Source organism: Camelina sativa, chromosome 2 (genome assembly GCF_030686135.1).
Source record: "Camelina sativa cultivar CO46 ecotype springtype chromosome 2, ASM3068613v1".
Lineage (NCBI taxonomy): Eukaryota > Viridiplantae > Streptophyta > Magnoliopsida > Brassicales > Brassicaceae > Camelina > Camelina sativa.
The window spans coordinates 16615116-16638606 of NC_141881.1; the positions used below are offsets into that span (position 1 = coordinate 16615116).

The following is a 23491-nucleotide window of genomic DNA, read 5'->3' on the forward strand; positions in this document are numbered from 1 at the left end:
GCCACCTCCCATCAGCCACCCCCCATCGGCCAAACCTTGCCTGCGTGAAGCCAGCGGCCACCTCCCGCGGCCAAACCATGCCTGCGTGAAGCCATCGGCCACCTCCCATCAGCCAAACCTTGCCCGCATGAAGCAAGCGGTCAAGACCATCAGCCAAACAAAAGCTGAAGGAGACGCACTTGATCGCCACCATCAGCAGCCACCTCCCGTGGCCAAACCTTTTCCGCGTGAAGCCAGCGGCCACCTCCCGCGGCAAAACCATGCATGCGTGAAGCCATCGACCACCTCCCATCAGCCAAACCTTGCCTGTATGAAGCAAGCAGTCAAGACCAGCAGCCAAACAAAAGCCGAAGGAGACGCACTTGATCGCCACCATCAGCGGCCCTCCCGCGGCCAAACCTTTTCCGCGTGAAGCCAGCGGCCACCTCCCGCGGCCAAACCATGCCAGCGTGAAGCCATCGGCCACCTCTCATCAGCCAAACCTTGCCCGCGTGAAGCAAGCGGTCAAGACCAGCAGCCAAACAAAAGCTGATGGAACAGGAGACGCACTTGATCGCCACCATCAGCGGCCACCTCCCGCGGCCAAACCTTTTCCACGTGAAGCCAGCGGCCACCTCCCGCGGCCAAACCATGCCCGCGTAAAGCCATCGGCTACCTCCCATCGGCCACCCCCCATCGGCCAAACCTTGCCCGCGTGAAGCCAGCGGCCACCTCCCACGGCCAAACCATGCCTGCGTGAAGCCATCGGCCACCTCCCATCAGCCAAACCTTGCCCGCACGAAGCAAGCGGTCAAGACCAGCAGCAATACAAAAGCCGAAGGAGACGCACTTGATCGCCACCATCAGCGGCCACCTCCCGCGGCCAAACCTTTTCCGCGTAAAGCCAGCGGCAACCTCCCGCGGCCAAACCATGCCTGCGTGAAGCCATCGGCCACCTCCCATCAGCCAAACCTTGCCCACGTGAAGCAAGCGGTCAAGACCAACAGCCAAACAAAAGCTGATGGAACAGGAGACGCACTTGATCGCCACCATCAGCAGCCACCTCCCGCAGCCAAACCTTTTCCACGTGAAGCCAGCGGCCACCTCCCACGGCCAAACCATGCCTGCGTGAAGCCATCGGCCACCTCCCATTGGCCACCTCCATCGGCCAAACCTTGCCCGCGTGAAGCCATCGGCCACCTCCCATCGGCCAAACCCTGCCCGCGGGGAGCCGCCAGGCTCCTCACTTGTTTTAGTTTTGATCCGGGTTTAAACCGGTTTGAACTGGATTGACCCGGCTCCCTTTTATCCTTTATCTTATATTCTGTTTAGCAGCCACTTAGGGTTCTTAAGCTTATCTACTCTTGGTTTGTTGAATGATTGAGTACTTCTAAGTTTTTAATAGCAATTTCTCCTTTAAATCTCTTATTATGATTTCACAAAGATCAAACTCTTTCCTTTGTGTGATCATGATGATGAGTGAGTAGATCCTTACAACTTTGGGCTAGGTAGATTAAGGAGATAGATGATTGATCTTTGATGTCTAAGGCTTTATTTATGTGTTTCCTATCTTGATTAGTGTTAATAATGCTAGATAGCCTTGATCATGCTTGTATCTAGACATTAGGATTTTCATGCCCATAAGGTGTTTGATGAAATTCCCGAACCAAATTAATCAAGAGCTTTGTATTCCTAGCCAATGGAAATTGATGATTAGGGTGCTTAGTGGTATTTAGACTTGTTCTTAATGCATGCTTGCCTTGTGATTGCCTTTGGAAATAGTTGATTATCACTTGATTAGCATAGGAATCTCTATCATGGAAATGAATTGATTTGCATAAGTGTTCTTAGCCATAGGATTGTTCTTGATTGTTGCTTAGACATCTAGGATTGGTTAGCTATCTCCCAAGTCAATTACCTTGCCTAAGGTTCACTTGTTTAATCTTGATTTAAAGTTTGTTGCTAGTTGTGTTATGTTTCTTTGAGTTTGCATTGTTTGAATTGTCTTGTTTTCTTTCTTTGAATCAGTTTGTTAGTTATGATTGTTACAAAAGAACATTTTCCTGTTTAAGAATAGATTAAGCATCTTTGTATATTCTTAGTGAGTTGATTAATGCAAATTGTAGATTGATAATTTAATTGATAGAAAAATACTACATCATTATGTATTTAATATTCGTATTTTTAAAAATTATTACTTCAATATCCATATTCCATATCCTATTTAATTTGCATACCTGGTAGCTTGCTAAGCATAAATTGATTTATCTTATCAACATCACCATTTCTTGGACTTAGAATAGCTCTTTCCCTAAAGAACTTTGGATCAGTTCTGCTTGCAAAAATTTTCACCTTAGATTTTTGTAACTATTGCTTGAATAGAATTTCCACTTGTATTCATTAATAAATCATCCGGAATTTCTATCTCCACATCTCTACTATTTGTTTCGTTGATTTTGCCATCCCCGATATCAAAAAGCCACTTTGAAAAAGTGGCGAGAGCACCCGCATCCATACTATTATGTGCCTTGCCAAGTCTCAAATTTTCGGTAAGTTTAAGAACCTTACAACTATTCCAAAGAACAGATGAGTTGATAGATGCTAAAACTGTCGCTACTCTTCCTCCTTCTGTAATAACATGTAGAATCTGTCACACACCTCATAATATCTCGCAAACTCCTATCCAAAGTTTCGTAACAAAGCTTGTTCATCATTGGAGCCTCGTCCCATATTATGAGCTTTGCTTCTCTAATTAAGTCAGCAAGATCAGATTCGGCATCGATCGTACACACAGAATATTCATTAAGATTGATTGGAATACCAAATATTGAATGAGCCGTTCTACCACCTTCCAAAAGTAAAGCAGCTATACCACTTGAAGCAACATTCAGAACAATATTACCTTTAGACCTTATATCAGCACCAAGAATAGTCCACAAGAAAGTTTTCCTACTACCACCAAATCCATGAACAACAAACATACCACCTCTGTCGTGATTCACAAAGTGAATGATTTCTTCATAACACGTCTTTGCTCCTCAGTTAGCATAGGTAACAACTCATTGTATGATTCTTGTTGTTTATGAGGCTTATATATTCTCTCATCTGCGATAAGCCTATTTACACATGTGTTCATCATACTATTATCTGGTTTAGGAATTTTCTCAACGGCCGTAAGAGACGTCCTATTCGATCGCAACATCAGTTCTATTTCAGTTAAACATATATTTTTTATCTGAAAATGTGTCAACATTAGACCTACAACAGTAAAGTTAAACACTTCTTTATAGTTTTGTTTGCGAAAAAATAAATTACATTCAATTAACAAAATAACAATTTGACTTGTGCGGGCAAAAACATTTTAAAAACAATTATTGGCTAAACTTTTTGTGGTCAAATATAACACTAATTCAATTCTTTTATAAATTTGTGTAGGCAAATATATTTTTAAATAATAGTTCAACTAATTTAACAAAATAAAAAGTAAATTAATTATAGGGCTAAAAAGGATTCCAACAAAAATGTAAATAGAAAAGAATTAACTAAAAGAGAAGCTATAATTTAATCTTCAAATATAGTATTCATTTTGAGAATTTGTTAGAAATGCCCTTTTTGGCATACCATTATCAAAAATGTCACTTTTTTTTAATATTTTCACTTTTGTCATCTTTTACACAATTTCCCTATGTTAAATTAATTTATAGAATTTGTTTTTTTTTGGTTTGGGTTCCCAATTTACACATTTAGGGTATAGTTTTTAAGGGATAGGGTTTAGTATTTGGAGTTTAGGGTTTATAATTTTGTCATTTTATATACTAAAATGGGGTATTTTTGAAAATGGACACCATCAAATGGTAATTTTTAAAAGTGACATAGAAAAAGGGGTATTTTTGAAAACCCTCCATTTATTTTCCATTTTTTAATAATTTAAAATGGGATAAGATTATTTTATTTCTAAGATTTTCTAATTTTAGTTTAAAAAATAATAATTCGTTTTTTTAAACATTTTATTTTTAAAAGTGAAAGAAATAATTTGTTAAAATTACTCATATACATATTAATTGTCATGAACTTTTGTCTTATTTAGAATCTTTGTTATTCCTTTTGGTGATAGAATATTCAGCCGGAATAACATGGTTTTTCCTGAAATTTACAGCAACCCTATGAGATTTTGTCGAGATCACAAAAATGTGTCATATCTTCAAATTAAATGGATGTTTGTGGTATATCCTCACGAGATTTTCAGTTCCTTCAATCCAAATCAACCGTTATAGTTATCTATAGAAGTTTAACATTTTAGAAAATATAAATTTTCTTGAAACAAATATTTACAAAAGATTTTATTATTGAATATTTGATTTCTATTTTTTTAATTTTTGTTTAAAAAAAATTAGAGTAAAAAATAAAAGGTCTGTAGAAATTTAATAATTTTAAAAACAGAAATATTCTCAAAGAAATATTTGCAATATTTTGTACAGTATTTATTTTCTTTTACTTTAGTATAATACATTAATTTGCTGTGCACATGTGACTATGCCTTTTTTTCCGATATATATAGGAACGAAATTTGTAATCCGTATCCACCACATTCCAACATATTTATAATATGACCGCAACTTAGCTTGATTTTATTTTTATTTTGGGTCAAAACCGCAACTTAGCTTGATTTGTGTTTCTTTTATCAACTTCAACCTTACGTATTAAAAATCCCATTTAATTTGGAACTTGTTTGTTCCTCGTTAAATCAGTTACACATTGAAATTTTGATTGCTTGGTGATATTGTAATGAATGTACTTTATATATATATATATATATATAAATATATATTTATATACATATACGTAATAAATGTTACTTTATATAGGTTCTATCTTAAATAATATTTTGTTAAAATTTGTCAACTTTCAAGTTTTATTTTCTAAATTACGAATGTAAAATAATAAAAATATACAGGCGTTAGCAAATATTTACATAAATGGTGATATTTCTATAAATATATATTTATATACATATACATAATAAATGTTACTTTATATAGGTTCTATCTTAAATAATATTTTGTTAAAATTTGTCAACTTTCAAGTTTTATTTTCCAAATTACAAATGTAAAATAATAAAAATATACAGACGTTAGCAAATATTTACATAAATGGTGATATTTCTAAAATTACTAATTCTTCTAACTTTTTTTTGTTCATACAAAACTTGCAGAGTAGTTTGCTTCAATTGGTTAACTTGTAATTGTATGCCCTTGTATGTATAGTCGAATAAAAAAACCATTAACCAAAATGGTGCTCCGACACACATATAACATAACCAATCGAAGGACACAAACATTAACTAAAACTTTAACAGGAAACACTGTATTTTTCGTGTTTAAATGAAAAATAATTTTATAAGTGAAACAAAAGATCTTTAGAAATTTAATAATTTTAAAAACAGGAATATTCTCATAGAAATATTTGCAATATATTCTAGTATTTATTTTCTATTACTTTTAAATTTTAAATAAGATATAAAATTTAGATTTTAGATTTTTTTTATTAAACTAAATGCGAAATTTACAATTTGTAATATAGATTATTTATCCATCTAAAGCAATTTCAAATAAATAATAATTGTAAATTATTAAAAAAGCTTTTCCTAATCTTCCTTAATCTCTTTCTTTCTTGAAAAACCTGAAGATATAAAGTCCTGAATCTAATTAATATTTCTTCCTTCTTCTTTCTATTTTTAAGAGGAAGAATAAATATTAATCACAAATATTTATGAAGAAATATTTAATCTATTTGTAAATGGAAAGAAATCAATTTTTTTAAGAAATTACCATATTTTTTTATGAATAGAATCCACCATAGTTTTTGTCCAACTATAATCATTACAAAAAATATTAGCAACAATATTATTTTTAAAAATTAAGGATTCGGGTTATCAAAAATTAATACCTGAATTTCATTATATTCAATTTTGTAGATCCACAATTATGATCAATGATCATCCATGAATTCAACTGAAACAAAAAAAATTATGTAATAGGTTACATATAAATAGAATTCTAGTTTAATGTATTTGTAAACAGAACGAAATCCAAGTTCTTAGAAAATTACCATATATTTGTTATAAACAGAATCCATCATAATTTTCTGCAACTATAATCATTACAAAAAAAACATTAGCAACAATATTATTTTAAAAAATTAAAGATTCAGATTAGCAAAAATTAATATATGAATTTTATTATATTCAGTTTTGTAGATCCACAACTATGATCAATGATCATCCATAAATTCAACTGAAACAAAAAAAAAAATATGTATTAGGTTACATATAAAAGTTTTTCAAATTACTAAACTACAAAAAAAAATATATAAAATAATACAATATATATGTTTAAACAGATGGAGAAACCACATACAAAGTCTATGATTGCTTGATCTTGCTTTCCAAACAACCACTACAAAGAAAAGCATAAAAATTAGAATCTGATGAATCATATAAAATTGTGAAAAGTTGTATTTGCTCATTTGCTTGTAGAATAAAAAATCATCGAATAAAAATATGATCATGTTTAGCCAAGAGAATAAAATTGAATAACAATCACCACTTAAAAAAACACACAATTATTAATAATAATTTACCGAATTGATTATTTTTGCTTGCTTCATCAACTTGTTCGTCCAATCTTGTTTTTGATATACAAAAGAACATCCATGGTCCATGGCAAGTACACCTAAAACACAATCAAACAGAACAAAATGAGTAAAATTTTTGATATGATTCAACATAATAATTAAAAATTATAGCAGCATAAAATTAGTTATGCAAAGCACCAAAGCATATGGATAGTACATCAACATGAAAAAAAAAATCAAAATCATACAATAGTAAAGTTGATTCATTAGAACCAAAATAATACAAATGAAAAATTATACTCTCAAAACTATATGTTTAGCTTATTGAATCCGACTTCTACTGTTTTGGCTGAGCGTCTATATATATAGCTTAGAAAGAAAATCGTCATAATTATCTTTACCATTTTAATATTTTAAAAAATAGAAATTTTCTTTAAACAAATATTCGTAATATATTGTAATATTTATCTTCTATTTTTTTAAAGAGAGATATTGCGTAAATATATTAGAGTTCTGATTCTGTAAACAAATTTTGTTTTTTTTTTTAATTTTCGTTTTTTAATTTTTTTTAAAAAATTAAAACTTAGAAAAAGGGTATAATTGTCCAGTTTTGAATCTCATTAATGGCAAATTAGTAATCTTAAGTCTGAGGATGAATGTGGTGGGTTTCAGCAACCTAAATAGAGAGTAAAAGCTTGTTCGAAATATTTATAAGGGTATTTTTCATTAAGGGCAAAGGAGGTCAATTTTTGTGAGATTGGCTGGGAGCTCTCTCGACTTCTCCTTTAATATATTAGATTTACATGTACAAACAATTAAAGGCTTTGACAAAAAAAAGATAATAATAAATCAAAAGGCTTACAAAAATGAGTGTGTGTAAACAAACATTAACACAATACCATTGATTAACCACAAACATAGGAAAACTTATAAGTTGGATAAAGTAAACAAAGTGAATAACTTACAACTTACATTGATCTATATTACTCGTTAATATAATAAAGGTTCCATGTTCTTTATGTCTTGCTATGTTTCTCATGTATGTCTTCTAATTCTTAAGCTGATCTATGAGCAATTTAGTCACGATCTCCATCTGCAAACAATATAAAGTAAAATATCACCATGTAACACAAATTTGTGAAGACAAATCAACAATTGATAAATCACTACATAACAATGGAAACAATAAAGTGATCAAATTTTTTTTACTCATTAGTTTGTATGTTGTACCATGTAAGTCTAGATGACATGAATGATAAGTTGTACATCTGACATGACTAAACTATTAAATATGCTAATAGATACGGCATGTTGATTTGAAAACATAGTTAAAGACTCATATATGCGCGTGCATAGTCACACATAAATTTGAAGAGCACATGAAGAGAAAAAAATAAAAGTAGCATAATGCTTCTTCAAATTTCAGACTTTTCCAACCATACTTAAGAATGAAACTTTTCGTCGGCGAGAAAAGGACCTGAAAAGAATATATACTATAGAAATTGTAAAACTAATTTACCGAGAAAACTAACTGATTTTTTTTTTTTAATTTAGACATGTAGCCCAAATATACTTCTGTTTGACACCCTAATTTGGAATAAGGGTTGGTCTTTAAACTGAGGAAGAGGATGATTTTGTTTTCTTTTCGACCAGTTAAATTGTTTTTTTTTTTTAAATGTTTATGGGGGTATATGTAGGCATAGATCATGGGCGAATAACAAGGATTGTAGATTGTAGATTATGAACTGTTTTGAGAAACTGTTAGATATGTTTATTATTTTGCTTTTAACATTATGTCATTAAAGTAAGAGATTTATTTTTATTATTCTTTTAAAATGAGTGCAAAATCCATGTGGCTAATTTTGATTGGTAAAGTGACTTGTTAATTATAACATAAAGAAAGCTACTCAATATGTTCCTCATAGTTTGATGTTGAGAAGTTTTTATATATTTTAAAAAAACAATGATTACTGGTTTTAACTATATTATTTTCTCTCACTAAAATATATTATTTAATTTTAGACCAATAACAATTCAAAAATTTAAATTGTTTCAATGATTATTTTTAAAGTTTACAAAATATTAACTTTAATAAATTTAAAATTATAGAAAATCAATTTTTGAGGGACAAATAAAATTCTCTAAAACATCGATATATGCGAGAGAGAGAGAGAGGGAGTATTAATTAGTAGTTTCATGAGTGCTTTTTTATTTGATTTTTTAATTTATTTTTTAATGAATTAGGAAAATGAGAGGAAGAGATTTTGTCTGCGCTATTCATGCGAATAGATTCTGATACCAAATTTGGATTGTGTCGTGTCCTTTTTTATCCGAGAGGATCAACATCTCCTCTCACTCTCATCTCCTAGAAGTTAAAAACATCACGCCATTTTACGAATTCAAACGTCGATGTTCTGTCGTTTTTCTTGAGTTTAGGAGATGCCTAATTTCTCAGTTAACGTTCCCCAACTCTCATCCCTTTACAGTACGCCAAAAGTGAAACGAGGAGGCACGACGAGAATGAATCTATGTGCCGATCAAGTGTTCGACAAAATGCTTCTGTGGAGAGGTATGGCAACGAAGATGAAGTTTCCTTCTTGTCCTGCTGCGGAATTGTCTGATTTCAGGAGAAGTAACAAGAGGAGATCTAGTAGAAGGATGGTAAGTTGCAGAGCCGCAGGAGCTGACGGTGGACGCGTGGCTGTTGGTGACGACGTTTTCTCGGTTACTACTTCGTCCAAGTATGAAGTTGACTATCTGGGTCAGAGCACTAAGGGAGATTTGAATCTCAAGCTTGACCCACTTCAGTCCTTTGGTATACAATCTTCCATCATCTTTTGCTAGTTTTCAAAAATTCAATTTGGGTTTTTAGTGGAATGTTTGAAAAAAGATTTGGTCTTTAGTTACGGAACTTGATTTTGGTTGACTGAGATGAATAAGAGCTAAAAAGGTTGAACCTTTGTTGTGGCTGTCACGTTGTACGAGTAAAAAAAGCTTACATTTTTCTGTTATGCAGTCTCATGATTAGAAAATGTAACTGTGATGTAGGAGATGGGCAAGCTACATTGGAAGGTCCAATTGAGGAGGTAGCGAGAACAGAGGCTCAAGCCGCTGAAAACCTGATTAGAGAGTTGGGTATCCAAGTTCGTTATCTAATCCTTATAATGTTGTGTTGTATTTTTGTATTTGGAGTTTGAGGAGCAGTGTTGTTTCTAACACATAAATGTACCGAGTTCTTTGTGTCTGATGAGGATGTTTCGCTTTCTGGCATCTCAAAATTTTAATGCTTGATATTGTAGGGTCCTTTCTCTGCGCAACACTCTCCTCGTGGTATTTTTTGTAGTCGTACCTTGAATCTACGGTCCATTAGTGCCATTGGATATGATATGGATTATACTTTGATGCACTACAATGTCATGGTGAGTCCTTTTTATTTTATTATTAATAAGTAGGAAAGATGTATGCAGAAAAGAAACCCATAATTGACGTTAGTGTATGGTCTTGTTTAGGCTTGGGAAGGAAAAGCTTATGACTACTGCATGGAAAATCTAAAGAGCATGGGTTTCCCTGTTGATGGACTTGCTTTTGATCCGGAACTGGTGATGTGTTTATTCTGGTGTTAGTTGAAAGGTTCTACACTGTAGTATTCTCTCTGTACTAAGACCAAAATATGTCTTCTCTTATTATAGGTTATCAGGGGTCTCATGATTGACAAAGAGAAAGGTAATTTAGTCAAGGCCGATAGATTTGGGTATGTGAAGAGAGCCATGCACGGTACAAATATGTTATCAAATAAAGCTGTCAGGTATATTTGGCTTTTTAACACCGTTGGTAACGTGAAATAAAAGAAAAGACAGTTTCAGAGTCCTTGTTCTTTATTTGAAGGAAGTCTCATCCTCTTATTGTCTTTGTTTGTATGAAAGTGAGATCTATGGAAGGGAGTTAGTTGACCTGCGGAACCAGAGTCGATGGGAGTTTCTCAATACATTTTTTTCTGTTTCAGAGGCTCTGGCTTATGCACAAGTACGTTCTTTTCTTACAAGAAATAGTTGCTGAATAACTCGCAGTTAATTGTGGACATAATTTACTTTCTTGATTTATAGTGCATATAATATTCATATCCATTTTATCAATGCTTCTTCACCGCCATGAATGTCTTCCTGCAAAACTTTCCTCATAGGTTTCTGCTGAGTAATTATAGTTCAAATGATTTCAGATGGTGGATAGATTGGATGATGGATGTATTTCGGCAGATCTTGGCACGCTTGACTATAAAGGACTTTACAAGGTTTTGTGTTTCATAGCACCTAAATTTCTTTAAACTGAACGGTTTGCGTATTCTTTATCTCTAATTAATGTTTTCAGGCTGTTGCAAAAGCTCTCTTCAGAGCACATGTTGAAGGACAACTCAAGGTTGATAGTTTGTCCATCCTTTAATCATTTTCTTAAAGATCAGTTTTCTCAGGCCCATTGTAAATGACAGTTACTTTGCAGAGTGAGATCATGTCCAAGCCAGAACTATTTGTAGAGCCAGACCCCGAATTACCTTTAGCTCTTTTAGATCAAAAGGAGGTAATGTTTCAGTTTTCGCACAATATATATAATCATGATTGTTTCAGTTGTTAATAATGTCCTGTTCGCTCATAGGCTGGTAAAAAGCTCTTGCTTATCACAAACTCGGATTATCACTACACAGACAAAATGATGAAGCACTCATTTAACAAATTCCTTCCCAATGACATGGACTGGCGAGATCTTTTTGACATGGTGAGCAAACACAAATTTGTTTCTGCGTTTAAGTTGTAAAGCAGTTTGTTTTTCCAGAGACTAGTTTGCATTAGAATCTACTACTTTAACATTCATGTTTCTACGTAGGTTATAGTTTCTGCTAGGAAGCCAGAGTTCTTCCAGATGTCACACCCTTTGTACGAGGTTGTGACAGGAGAGGGTTTGATGCGTCCATGCTTCAAGGCTGAAACAGGTTATTTCTCATTGTTTCTACTGAATGTAAGTAGATAATTTTGCTGTGGAGAAATTCTAAATTTTTTTTTCTCTCTCTCACTGCTTGTCTCCCCTAGGAGGTTTGTATTCGGGAGGAAGTGCTCAAATGATAGAGAGTTCACTAAACGTTCATGGAGATGAGATTTTGTATGTTGGTGACCACATCTACACTGATGTCAGTGTATCCAAAGTCCATCTCAGGTGGCGAACTGCACTGATTTGCCGTGAACTGGAAGAAGAGGTTTGGATAATTGTTATGAACTACAATCAATAGATGACAGAGCTTGGAGGGCTTTCGCCTTTCATTCGTTGAAGTAATAGAAAAGAAAATAAATGATTTGGTCTTGTTTCGTTACAGTATAAGGCTCTAATTGGCAGTCGTGGTCACCGAGAAGAGCTAATAGAGCTTATAAATCAAAAAGAGGTTGTTGGAGATCTATTTAACCAGCTCCGGCTTGCTCTTCAAAGACGAAGCAAAGGCCGTCCTGCTCAGGTTTGTTTATATCCTTACAATGTCCAGAGTTCATGTTGTATATCCTGTGTTAGATACAATGGGTAGTATGTTCAGCTATAAGATTAGAGTTTCGTGATGGAAGGTTCTCATGAAGTTATCCCTTTATCTTTTTCTTCTAGACACTCGCTGCTACCAACTTGGATGATCAAGAACTGACAGAGACCATGCAGAAGCTTCTTATTGTAATGCAAAGACTAGATGACAAGATTGGTCTAATGCTGGAATCAGACGGCGAGCTCTTCAACAAAAGGTAGAGAAACAAAGGCAAAACAAATCGTAGTTAGGTGACTCGGGAAACCTAGAAAAGGATCTGTCTAACCTATAATTCTTGGGCTGTTTTCCAGGTGGGGCTTCCTCTCACGGGCGGGTTTGTGGGATAAAAGCCACTTGATGAGACAAATAGAAAAGTATTTATTCCTCTTCTCTGCATTTCTGAGCAACTTTTAAGCTCAAACCAAGCTCGCATTTAACCCGTCACTTACAATTCCCTCAAAATTGGTTTCAGGTATGCTGATATATACACATCAAGAGTCTCCAACTTCCTCAACTACACGCCTTTCATGTATTTCCGCTCACAAGAGCAGGTAAGAGAATAAATCAGATTTATCATAATAGGTACAAACGAAATTTGAGGCAGATGCTAATTAAACTCACTCATTTTGTTTCTCTCCTATGCAGTCACTGGCTCACGATTCTCCGCTTCCAGATGCGGGTATGGAAAACTAGCGATTGTGCCCAAATAGAGGCAACTCAGTTGTGTGTTGTAATATTTCCGGATGAAAAACTGTGGATAGAAATGTAACAATAGGCAATTCTTAAGCTCAAAGTGATGTATAAAATATGTATCTCTAATCACTGAATTGAAGTTGAAGCTGGCCTTGGTTAGTACGTTGCTGTTGTTTTTTGTAATGTCTTATCTTGTACGTGCTTTTCAGTCTGACATTAGAAGCAGTTTGTGCAAATGACTATTTTTATATAAACATTATGATCATGATTCTGGTGACTATTATATCCACCATGAGCAAAACGGTTAGGACCGCGTATTGCTCGACATGGAAAGGGACCTACCGATCCAATGCCGTAGGAAGTACAGTTGGACAGCTCTATGCGGTCCAGTTGGACCGCGAGGCGGTGATTCTCGTGAAGATGTTTAAGGGTAAGTCACTTTTATAAACTTTGGCATCGTGTGCAGATCCCGGAATACCAACATAATTATATGTAAATATCATGTCTATGTTACATATTGCGAGGATGTTCACAATTGTTTTTACCGTGCCTATTCCAGTATCTTTGTTTCTGTTGTCCAGAAACCATGACGGGAACATGTGTCCCATCGATTGCACTAATAAATCCTTTAAAATATTGCCAATAACGTCGTTCAGCTTGCAATTTTGGATGTACTTGCATAAGAGCCGTCAGATTTGGTGCAAATGCCCGATGTACTTGCATATCAGCTGAATGCCCGAATGTACGCATTGCATTCCTTTGTGTTATGTTATATGTCCACACATGTGTAGAAACATAGCCACACTCTCTTTGGCAGACATATTAGATGTGTCTCGGAGACCAAAGGAGATGGATTCTAAAGGTTGGAGAAAGGACGCTTCTGAAGTACCCCAAAGATAAGGGTTAGTGGGTAGATGAAAAGGAGTGTTTTGGTGTTTTAGTCTGGTTAGTTTTTGAGATATATATGTTAATGCTAGTTTTAAAGTAATGGTCTTAACACTTGAGTTTAGCATTCTTTCCCAACTTTTTTGATTATTACATCCCGTTCCTCTACTAATTCATCATTCATCAACCCCTACTAATCATATATGGACCGAAGATTTATGCGGTACGTAGTATTATATAAGAAATGCAAAAGAGCAAAAGTAACTAAAAGGAAGGGAAGATGTGCATTTGGGTCAAGATGTGGTGGAAATTATCAGAGGGTTTATCAACAGGATGGGTATGAACACCTTGGTAAGTTGTAACCACCACTCCTTCGTCTCCTAATAACCTCTGCACTTGCTTCTTCACTCTACATCCTTCTTGTGTGCACTTATAATAACTCCTATACATATGTGAATCATATACATATCAGTCTATTAACTATGATGACCAAGATGCATAAAAGCCTAGTATTAGGTACGTGTACGTACCTGGGAAATATATTGTTCTTGACAGCTTTTTGGCCGTACTTCCTCCACCTGTATCCATCATCGAGAATATCAACCTGGCTTCTTGTCTGAAAGGAAAACTTAGGTTCTCTCTCTTTTTTCATCTTACTCTTGGGTTTGTCTTCTTCATTAGTGTTGATGTTCTGGTGTGTCGATGATGATGATGCTGTCGGCTGAGCTCCACACTGTGCAGAGTTGTCAACCTTGGTCACCGATGATGAACATGGAAAGAACATTTGATACCTATCCTCCATTTCCTACTTCCCTATGCGTTTATGGTGGGAACTTGAAAAATCTCCAAAAAGTACACACACATGCCCTGTGTGGGTATATATGTGTCTGTGTGAAAGGCAAAGAGAGGTAGAGACGTAGACGGCAACGAAGATGCCAGAGAAGTGAGATGGATGGAAAATGGCTACATTAGCGGATCCATCAGAAAAAAGAGTTTGGTGGGAATTACTTTTAAAAAGGTATGGCGGCCTCATCATTCTGATTAGGACGTCTAATTCACTCTGTTATTATTATTAAATCTAAATGCAACTCCTTTGGACTTTCAAACTTTTGGTTCAATGGATTCAACTTTCAAATTGGTCAAAAATAAATAGCTTCTAGATCTCAGAGAGTAACGTTCTTTTATTATTTGCTAAACCATTTATATTTAAGCTTGCATGGTTTTAGCAAGGTTGATGTTTTTTAATTTCTTATTATATCCAAATCACGTGTATCACAAGTTCACCTACCAAAAAGTTGATTGGATTCAAGTATTCAACGAAACAATGGGCTCGAATGATGTTGAGGTTATTGACTAATTTGGCTACTTGCTTTCTTCTAGGCAATGATTTTGACAAAAGTATTAAAATAAAAATCATTGCCTAGAGGAATTATTCATCCTTCCAAAGTTATTCAAACTTGATCCCAAAGTCACTTTTTCCAGGAAACACACACAATTAACATGGAATTACAATATATAGTAGATACTGATCAAACAAACATGGTATTGTAATAGTAGATACTTATCAAAATGAGATCACATATAGGATTTGAGACGGGGTCGCGTAAGAGACTGTGCTCCATCGACCAAAACAGTGGTGCCTGTCATGAAGCGTGAGCCGTCACTGATCAAGTAGATAACAGTGGAGTAGAGGTCCGTATTGGGGTTAAGCCACTGGCCGAGCGGTGCAGCATCCTTGACCATCTTGATCGCTCGATCTCTACCCACAGAAGCTGGATATTCATCGTCCAGATGCAGCCCTCTACATATCATGTTGACACGTATCTTGTGCTTCCCTAGACTAATGGCTGACGCCTGTAAACCCCAATTCATCAACAACTGACATTGAAATATTAGCTAGGAGATGTACTTAAGAAGGATGAAGTATATACCCGAACGAGTTGATGAATAGCAGCAGAGGTTGTAGTGTAGGCATCAGCACCAGGGTAAATACCTCTCTGTCCGCTAGCGATAGTGGCCATGAAGACAATAGAGCCTCCAGAACCATGGTCTTTCATCCTTGAGGCTACAGCCTTCAAGAGAAACCAAGGCGCGGTGAGATTGATCTTTGTGGTTTTCTTGAACTCATCTTGAGACACTTGAAGAATGTCCTGTATCTTCCCTTGGTAGGTATAAGAGTTGAGAAAAGCATCGAAATGGCCAGAGCAAGTCCATGCCTTTTGGACAGCGGCATCGAAAACTTGTTCAGAATCAGATTCCATGTCGAGTCCAATCAGCTCAACAGGGAATGATCCTTCAATGGAATCTTTAATCTTGTCTACAATGCTCCTTAGAGAAGCCACATTTCCCAACATAACCAACCTAACCAACCCCTCCATCACAAAGAATGAGTTATAAAAAACTAAACACACCAGTTCAACCAACTTAAGAAGAAACAAAAAAAAAAAGAAGGAAAAATTGGAGGACTCTACTCACTTGCAACCGTGTTTGGCTAGATGGAAAGCGATGTTTGTGGAAACCTCGTCGCCGTTGGATGTCATCAACACTCTCTTCGCCGGAATTTCCATTTTTAATACTCAGAAAAAGGCAGCAGCAGAAGGATAAGATGACAGATTCTCTCAATTCAATTCAATTTCAATTTTTTTTCCAACCAATTCTTATAAAAATGCCTAATGATGATGATACGAAATGCCTAATCACATGATCCACGTTTTCACTTACCGGAACTGTGTTACTAAAAGCGACTACACCAATGCTCACTGCCCAGCTCCGGATATGCCTAATCACACGATTCCACTCCACACGTTTTTTTCACTTATTAAATGACAATAATGTTTCTCCATATATCTCAGTATCCTTATCATATATTTTAATCTTTATATGTAGGTTCCACATTTATTAATTATACATATATATATATATATATATGTATATTTGGTCAAGTTAGTAGAATAGAAAAAGAAGTTTTTTTTTTTTTTTAATTTCCAAATCCTTTAAAATCTTAGAAACAAAATGGGGAAAATAACATTTTTATAATGATTATTTTTATTAAAGAAATAAATACCTAAAAGGAAAAACTAAATATTAACCAGTGATTAGAAAATTAACATAGATTGAAAAAAAGAAGGGATTTGAAATAAACACAAGGACCAATCTTTGACTAATGTGTCCACCTAAGTTAATCTCTTTTATTAGTAGTAGATTATTATTACTTTTTTGCTAAGCATGTTAATATCATTAATAAATGAAAGTTGAGGTTTACAACCTAAGGAAAGTAGCCAAGGCAAAAAAATAAAACAAGGCTACAGTAGAATTAAGAACAATTTGGGGGTTTTAACGGATCCATAAAAGCATAAGCTTACGCCAATACTTTCTATGCCTTCTTGTGGTGATGATGTTGTTTTTGTTGCCACCCTTGTCCTAGAAGGTATTGTTGAGTTTTGTTGCCACCCTTGTCTGTAGCATCTCCTTTGCGGGGGAAGTCGTGGACACGAAAGCCGGCTCTTGTTTTCCTTTCGACGTTGCATCATTTGACTCGTTTGCATTGGCGAATAAGCAGCCGGTCGAAATCTCGGATGCGGAAAAGTTATGGACGGTGACTCGAAGCGATTCAGTCCCGCCAAAGCAAAATATGTCCCTCGGACAAAAGATGATGGTCGAGACCTTGTCCGTTCTCTCTTTCCTTAGTGTTAGTTTGAGCTTGGCGGGGAATCGCCGTGATCGATGATTGCTACCTGGTTGATCCTGCCAGTAGTCATATGCTTGTCTCAAAGATTACGCCATGCATGTGTAAGAGATTTCGACCTCCAAATATAAGCGATTTTAAAATACAATAGATTATTTCGACCCCCAAATATAAGTAGAAATTTGGGCTCCACGATTACAATCCGAAAATATATTCAAAACAATCGTTTAGACTAGCCCAAGCCCATCCTTTTATAAAATTACATAACCCAAAAATATAAAGTTGACAATCGTTTATCTTCAACAATTTAATACACAGATTTTTCTTCCTTTCCACTATGATCTTCTCCGAGATTTCTGTTTAAACTGCTTGATTTCCAAAATTTGTTATCAACAATTACGGATCTCCTAAATCAATCAACCTAAATAGAATTAAGTTTTAGAATATAACATATCCCATAAAGATACCATAAAAAAAACAAAACACATAATTATCTCCCTAATTACTCGCTTCATCATATCTTTTTGATATCTTAACAAATGTGTTATATGACCTAATCGGTTTCCCTATAAATAATAGTCACCTAAAACGAAAATTATACATCATTTGCCTCGTTCGCATTGGCGAATAAGCAGCCGGTCGAAATCTCGGATGCGGAAAAGTTATGGACGGTGACTCGAAGCGATTCAGTCCCGCCAAAGCAAAATCTGTCCCTCGGACAAAAGATGATGGTCGAGACCTTGTCCGTTCTCTCTTTCCTTAGTGTTAGTTTGAGCTTGGCGGGGAATCGCCGTGATCGATGATTGCTACCTGGTTGATCCTGCCAGTAGTCATATGCTTGTCTCAAAGATTACGCCATGCATGTGTAAGAGATTTCGACCTCCAAATATAAGCGATTTTAAAATACAATAGATTATTTCGACCCCCAAATATAAGTAGAAATTTGGGCTCCACGATTACAATCCGAAAATATATTCAAAACAATCGTTTAGACTAGCCCAAGCCCATCCTTTTATAAAATTACATAACCCAAAAATATAAAGTTGACAATCGTTTATCTTCAACAATTTAATACACAGATTTTTCTTCCTTTCCACTATGATCTTCTCCGAGATTTCTGTTTAAACTGCTTGATTTCCAAAATTTGTTATCAACAATTACGGATCTCCTAAATCAATCAACCTAAATAGAATTAAGTTTTAGAATATAACATATCCCATAAAGATACCATAAAAAAAACAAAACACATAATTATCTCCCTAATTACTCGCTTCATCATATCTTTTTGATATCTTAACAAATGTGTTATATGACCTAATCGGTTTCCCTATAAATAATAGTCACCTAAAACGAAAATTATACATCATTTGCCTCGTTCGCATTGGCGAATAAGCAGCCGGTCGAAATCTCGGATGCGGAAAAGTTATGGACGGTGACTCGAAGCGATTCAGTCCCGCCAAAGCAAAATCTGTCCCTCGGACAAAAGATGATGGTCGAGACCTCGTCCGTTCTCTCTTTCCTTAGTGTTAGTTTGAGCTTGGCAGGGAATCGCCGTGATCGATGATTGCTACCTGGTTGATCCTGCCAGTAGTCATATGCTTGTCTCAAAGATTAAGTCATGCATGTGTAAGAGATTTCGACCTCCAAATATAAGCAATTTTAAAATACAATAGATTATTTCGACCCCCAAATATAAGTAGAAATTTGGGCTCCACGATTACAATCCGAAAATATATTCAAAACAATCGTTTGGACTAGCCCAAGCCCATCCTTTTATAAAATTACATAACCCAAAAATATAAAGTTGACAATCGTTTATCTTCAACAATTTAATACACAGATTTTTCTTCCTTTCTACTATGATCTTCTCCGAGATTTCTGTTTAAACTGCTTGATTTCCAAAATTTGTTATCAACAATTACGGATCTCCTAAATCAATCAACCTAAATAGAATTAAGTTTTAGAATATAACATATCCCATAAAGATACCATAAAAAAACAAAACACATAATTATCTCCCTAATTACTCGCTTCATCATATCTTTTTGATATCTTAACAAATGTGTTATATGACCTAATCGGTTTCCCTATAAATAATAGTCACCTAAAACGAAAATTATACACAAGCAAACACATCTAAACATCACTCACAATATGGCTGCTACTTTTGGTTTCTTGAAAGACGTTCACCCCTACAAAACCTCATGGAGGGTTCAAGTGAAGGTTATCCATTCATGGCGTCTAAATACCAAAAACACTGGTGAAACACTTGAGTTGGTATTGTCAGACTCGATGGTAAGGTCTAATGTTTACGTTTAGTAGATATAATTATTTTCTATTACTAATGCATCTTATGTCTTTCATTATTTCAGAGTAAAAAGATACATGCATCAGTGAAGAAGGAATTGGTAAACAAATATGTGAATAGGCTTCCTATTGGTAACTGGGTTTTCATTGAGATATTTGCTCTTAGCTATGCAACTGGTCAATTCAGACCAACCACGAATTTGTACAAGATGTCATTTACCAATGGAATTATGGTCATGGATAGTGATTTAGTGTTACTTATCTTTGATTTAGTGTTCTTCATTTCTTTTCCTGACTTTTAACAAAATAAAATATTTATGAAACCTTAAACTTGAAAAAAGATCTAAACATGTATCCATGTCAACCACAATAATATTCAAAATCAACTTTGATGGAAAGCTACAAACCTTTGAAAGAAGACTCAATTCGATTATATATCTCGAAGCTCCACTCAAAAGCTATAATCATACATCAAAGATCAAATAAAGGATGAATATAAATCATTTGATAACTATCACGCAGAATTAGAAAGAACAGATAGAGATATTACCTTAGTGATCCATTGTAGAAGAGATTTTTCCCTACTTGCAAGGAAAAAGAAATCCAAAATTATATGGTAAGTTTTAGGCGAAACTTCAATCCAATTGTTGTCTCTAGACTTCCTCTTACTGAAAGTAATTTAACCCTGACCAGGTAAAATAAAAGATTAGAATTTTTAGATAGATAAGTCATAGGTATTTACAAATAAAGAAATAGGTATCGTTACTTATCTTTGGTTAAGTGTTCGTCATTCGAGTTCCTCATTTTTTTAAAAAGCACAAAATTATGAGAAACATAAACTTCAATATAAATCTAAACATTAGAAGATGTTAAAAAAAAAAACACTGATTTAGATTCAGATTCTAACCTTTTAAAGAATACCCATATTCGTTTATAGATTTTCAAGCTCTACTAAAACGCTGGAATCAGACATAAATGAACAAGTCAAGCAGGAATCTTTACAGTTTCTGAGCTATAATCAGAAATAGAAAGAATAGATCGGAATCTAAACAGTATTTAGAAGATTACCTCAATTATCAATTGAAGACGACATCGGGAACTCCATTAAGACAGATTGATGATGGATCTTACTCTGGGTTTTCCAATTCGAAAATAGAGGTTGTCTTATCCATCGTCGACTGAATCTGATCTATGTTGTCGAATCGACTTTTGCTCTCGAGACAACCTTTTTTTTCTGTTTTACGTTGTTCTGTTGTTGTTGGTTTTTTTTGTTTTTTTTGGCCACCGTAAATTGTTTTGGTGAAGCAGAAAAAATAACAATGGGCCTGGACATTACTAAAACCCATCAACGTTAATTTTTTGGATTCAATTTTCCTGGTCCATTAGTATTTTTGATTTAAGTCTTCTTTACTGAATGAAAAAATTTACATTTCAACAAATATTGCAAAATCTAACGGATATTTATATGAACAAAAAAAAAAACTATTGCCCACACAAAAATATGGATGTTAAATTATGGTAAACTCATCTAATTATTTAAAACAATAGTATTTTAATTATATTTAAACTACATTGTAAATACAAATACAAAGAAACAAAAAAAAGACTAATAGTTTATCCAATAGAATTATACAGATGCTAAATAATGATATTTTCAATTATTAACCCGCGGTCACAAAATCAATACAGACAATATATTAGACTTTATAAATTTAAAAAACTTTAAAAATATAAAACTAATTATTTACATATATAGACAAATAAATTAGTCATTTATTTTATGTGTACCTAAACTTAAAAAATAGCACCGCGGTGTACCGCGGGTGTATTTCTAGTGTAATGCATTTATAAAACCAAATGAAAAGCTTAAGATAGTTTTCACATAATGTAAAATTTTATCAATATCACAACATTAAAATATCATAAAATCAAGATAGATATTAGTTTTCTGATGGAGATATTTTTTGGTAGAGTTCTTTTTTATTTAGACAACAACATCCATCCAGTGTGGAGACTTAGCATATGTCTATTTGTTTTGATATGCGCATTAATTTACGAGTTGCGACTAAAGCAGCTGCTCAAACCGCTTCTAATGTAAGAGCCCATAGCAGAGCCTCTGTTGTAGAGGTAGTGTAGAAGCATGTGGGTCAATTAACTCTGGTGAAGCATGTGGTGCATGGCGTGATTCTTGTGGAAGATGCTTACAGGTAAGTTACTCAGTTTACAAAAATCGCGTTTTACAAATACCATTTGCATAAGGTTAAATTTTTACAGTGTCATGCAAACGCATGTGACAAAAAATAAGCAAAAAAGAAATTAAGAGAAAAAGAATAGTGCAAAAATTAAACGTAGGTGTGGTGGAAACGAAGGTGTGGTGGAAAGGGATTTGGTTCTCTCACGCCACACCAAAGTACTCTTTGGTTGATTGGCTTGCCACTCTGAACAAACTCACAACAGGGGATCGGATGCTGCAGTGGTCTGCAGGAGTCGATCCGACTTGCACCTTTTGTCAAGATCCATGTGAAACGCGAGACCACCTCTTTTTCAGTTGTCCATACTCGCAAGAGGTCTGGACACGCCTTATGTCCAAGCTCTTTCATGGAAAATTCTCGGTTGACTGGGGGACGGTACTGCAATTACTCCTGGACACGACTTTAAAAAAAAGAAACTTTGTTTTTGTTGCGATATATATTTCAGGCGTCGATACATGCCATCTGGAAGGAGCCGAACGCTCGTCTCAGTGGGGATCCTCCGACACACGCTACCCTGCTTGCCAAACGTTTAGACAAACAAGTTCGAAAACGGCTACTATCTCTTCAAGGTCATGACAATGGCAAATACGCAGGTTGTCTCGCATTGTCGTTTGACACAAGATAAAACACTTTCACAATTGTAGGATGAATTAGCTGTTTACATTTTTAAACCAAACAAACTTTTCGAATAAATTTTACATATTATTCAAAAAAAGAAAAAAATTAAACGTAGGTGAGGAATACATGGTGATGAACCTCGAAGAAGAAAAACAAAAAAAAGGAGAGAAGAGTTTTTTTTTTTTCGTAAAGGAAAAGCTTTAGAGACCGTAAGGCTCTCATACCATATAGAGATTTGTAGAAGTGATATCTTATTACATTGAAAGGATCGGTATTTATACAAGGGATAGGAGCTAGAGTATCACATTACAATGAATGCTAATATATACGAATATCTATAATTACAACCTTAACTTACTCAATCATATCGTAAATCATATCATCAATCATTCATATGATTGATATCAAGATATCCTCAATAAGGAATACTGCAACACGAACACAAGCGACCATGAAAATTGTTGATCAGTGTAGTAACAACGGTTTAGACTTAGACGAGGAGGTTTTCAGGCGGCTTGATACAAACATTCAGGGATATGCTCGTGTCGTGGACATTTAATTGTTAACTACGAGTTTGTCAAGTTCATCCAATCAACACCTTGCCATCTCAATATTTATCATCTTACATGAATTTTAAGATAACATAAGTCTTAGTAGTTCAATCTTTTACAATAAAGATAAATCTACAATTGTGTGTTTGAAATTTGTAAGTAATAAATGAATACAATATAAACTGGATAATTTGTAATGTCTCAACCGCTTTTGAAATCCATAAACTGTTTCAAGTAATAACTTTTTATTTGTTGTAACAAAATTTCCATTTAGAAAATATATTAGGAATAAGGAGTTGGTCCATCCATGGTGGATTGGGAAAATTTCCTTTTTTTTTTT

The 23491-nt window shown here is 34.7% G+C and overlaps 4 protein-coding genes and 1 long non-coding RNA gene across 16 annotated transcripts; 2 read left to right on the forward strand and 3 right to left on the reverse strand.

The window, feature by feature from the left end:
- The first annotated feature begins 8543 nt into the window (after positions 1-8543).
- Positions 8544-13107, forward strand: LOC104723235 (uncharacterized). The gene is made up of 17 exons (XM_010441569.3): positions 8544-9427; positions 9661-9755; positions 9912-10031; positions 10122-10211; positions 10302-10417; positions 10536-10635; positions 10829-10900; positions 10978-11025; positions 11107-11184; positions 11260-11379; positions 11488-11593; positions 11691-11854; positions 11972-12106; positions 12247-12377; positions 12472-12534; positions 12633-12711; positions 12806-13107. The coding sequence occupies exons 1-17, from the start codon at positions 9052-9054 to the stop codon at positions 12851-12853; spliced, it is 1941 nt and encodes a 646-aa protein (XP_010439871.1). The 5' UTR covers positions 8544-9051; the 3' UTR covers positions 12854-13107.
- Positions 13108-13841: 734 nt separating this feature from the next.
- LOC104723246 (putative WRKY transcription factor 45) lies at positions 13842-14721 on the reverse strand. Of its 2 annotated transcripts, XM_010441584.3 has the most exons (3): positions 14396-14721; positions 14269-14316; positions 13842-14180 (listed from the first exon to the last, which is right to left on the reverse strand). In XM_010441584.3, exons 1-3 carry the CDS (start codon positions 14538-14540, stop codon positions 14143-14145), a joined length of 231 nt encoding a protein of 76 aa, XP_010439886.1. In that variant the 5' UTR covers positions 14541-14721; the 3' UTR covers positions 13842-14142. The 2 variants fall into 2 exon arrangements, with proteins under 2 accessions (XP_010439886.1, XP_010439878.1); XM_010441576.3 differs by having other exon boundaries at positions 14269-14714.
- Positions 14722-15195: 474 nt separating this feature from the next.
- LOC104723262 (uncharacterized) lies at positions 15196-16631 on the reverse strand. The gene is made up of 3 exons (XM_010441593.3): positions 16214-16631; positions 15670-16099; positions 15196-15592 (listed from the first exon to the last, which is right to left on the reverse strand). The coding sequence occupies exons 1-3, from the start codon at positions 16303-16305 to the stop codon at positions 15314-15316; spliced, it is 801 nt and encodes a 266-aa protein (XP_010439895.2). The 5' UTR covers positions 16306-16631; the 3' UTR covers positions 15196-15313.
- Positions 16632-18596: 1965 nt separating this feature from the next.
- Positions 18597-20999, reverse strand: LOC104723271 (uncharacterized). Of its 11 annotated transcripts, none has more exons than XR_015579926.1 (6): positions 20799-20999; positions 20638-20689; positions 20281-20529; positions 20138-20188; positions 19575-19615; positions 18597-19004 (listed from the first exon to the last, which is right to left on the reverse strand). It is a non-coding gene; the product is annotated as an uncharacterized LOC104723271 (long non-coding RNA). The 11 variants fall into 11 exon arrangements; XR_015579933.1 differs by having other exon boundaries at positions 18864-19004; positions 19575-19680; positions 20799-20990; XR_015579929.1 differs by lacking the exon at positions 18597-19004 and adding an exon at positions 19081-19366 and having other exon boundaries at positions 20799-20990.
- A 928-nt stretch (positions 21000-21927) lies between these two features.
- On the forward strand, positions 21928-22607 carry LOC147948731 (uncharacterized). The gene is made up of 3 exons (XM_087468342.1): positions 21928-21937; positions 22083-22357; positions 22428-22607. The coding sequence occupies exons 1-3, from the start codon at positions 21928-21930 to the stop codon at positions 22605-22607; spliced, it is 465 nt and encodes a 154-aa protein (XP_087324468.1).
- Positions 22608-23491: the final 884 nt, after the last annotated feature.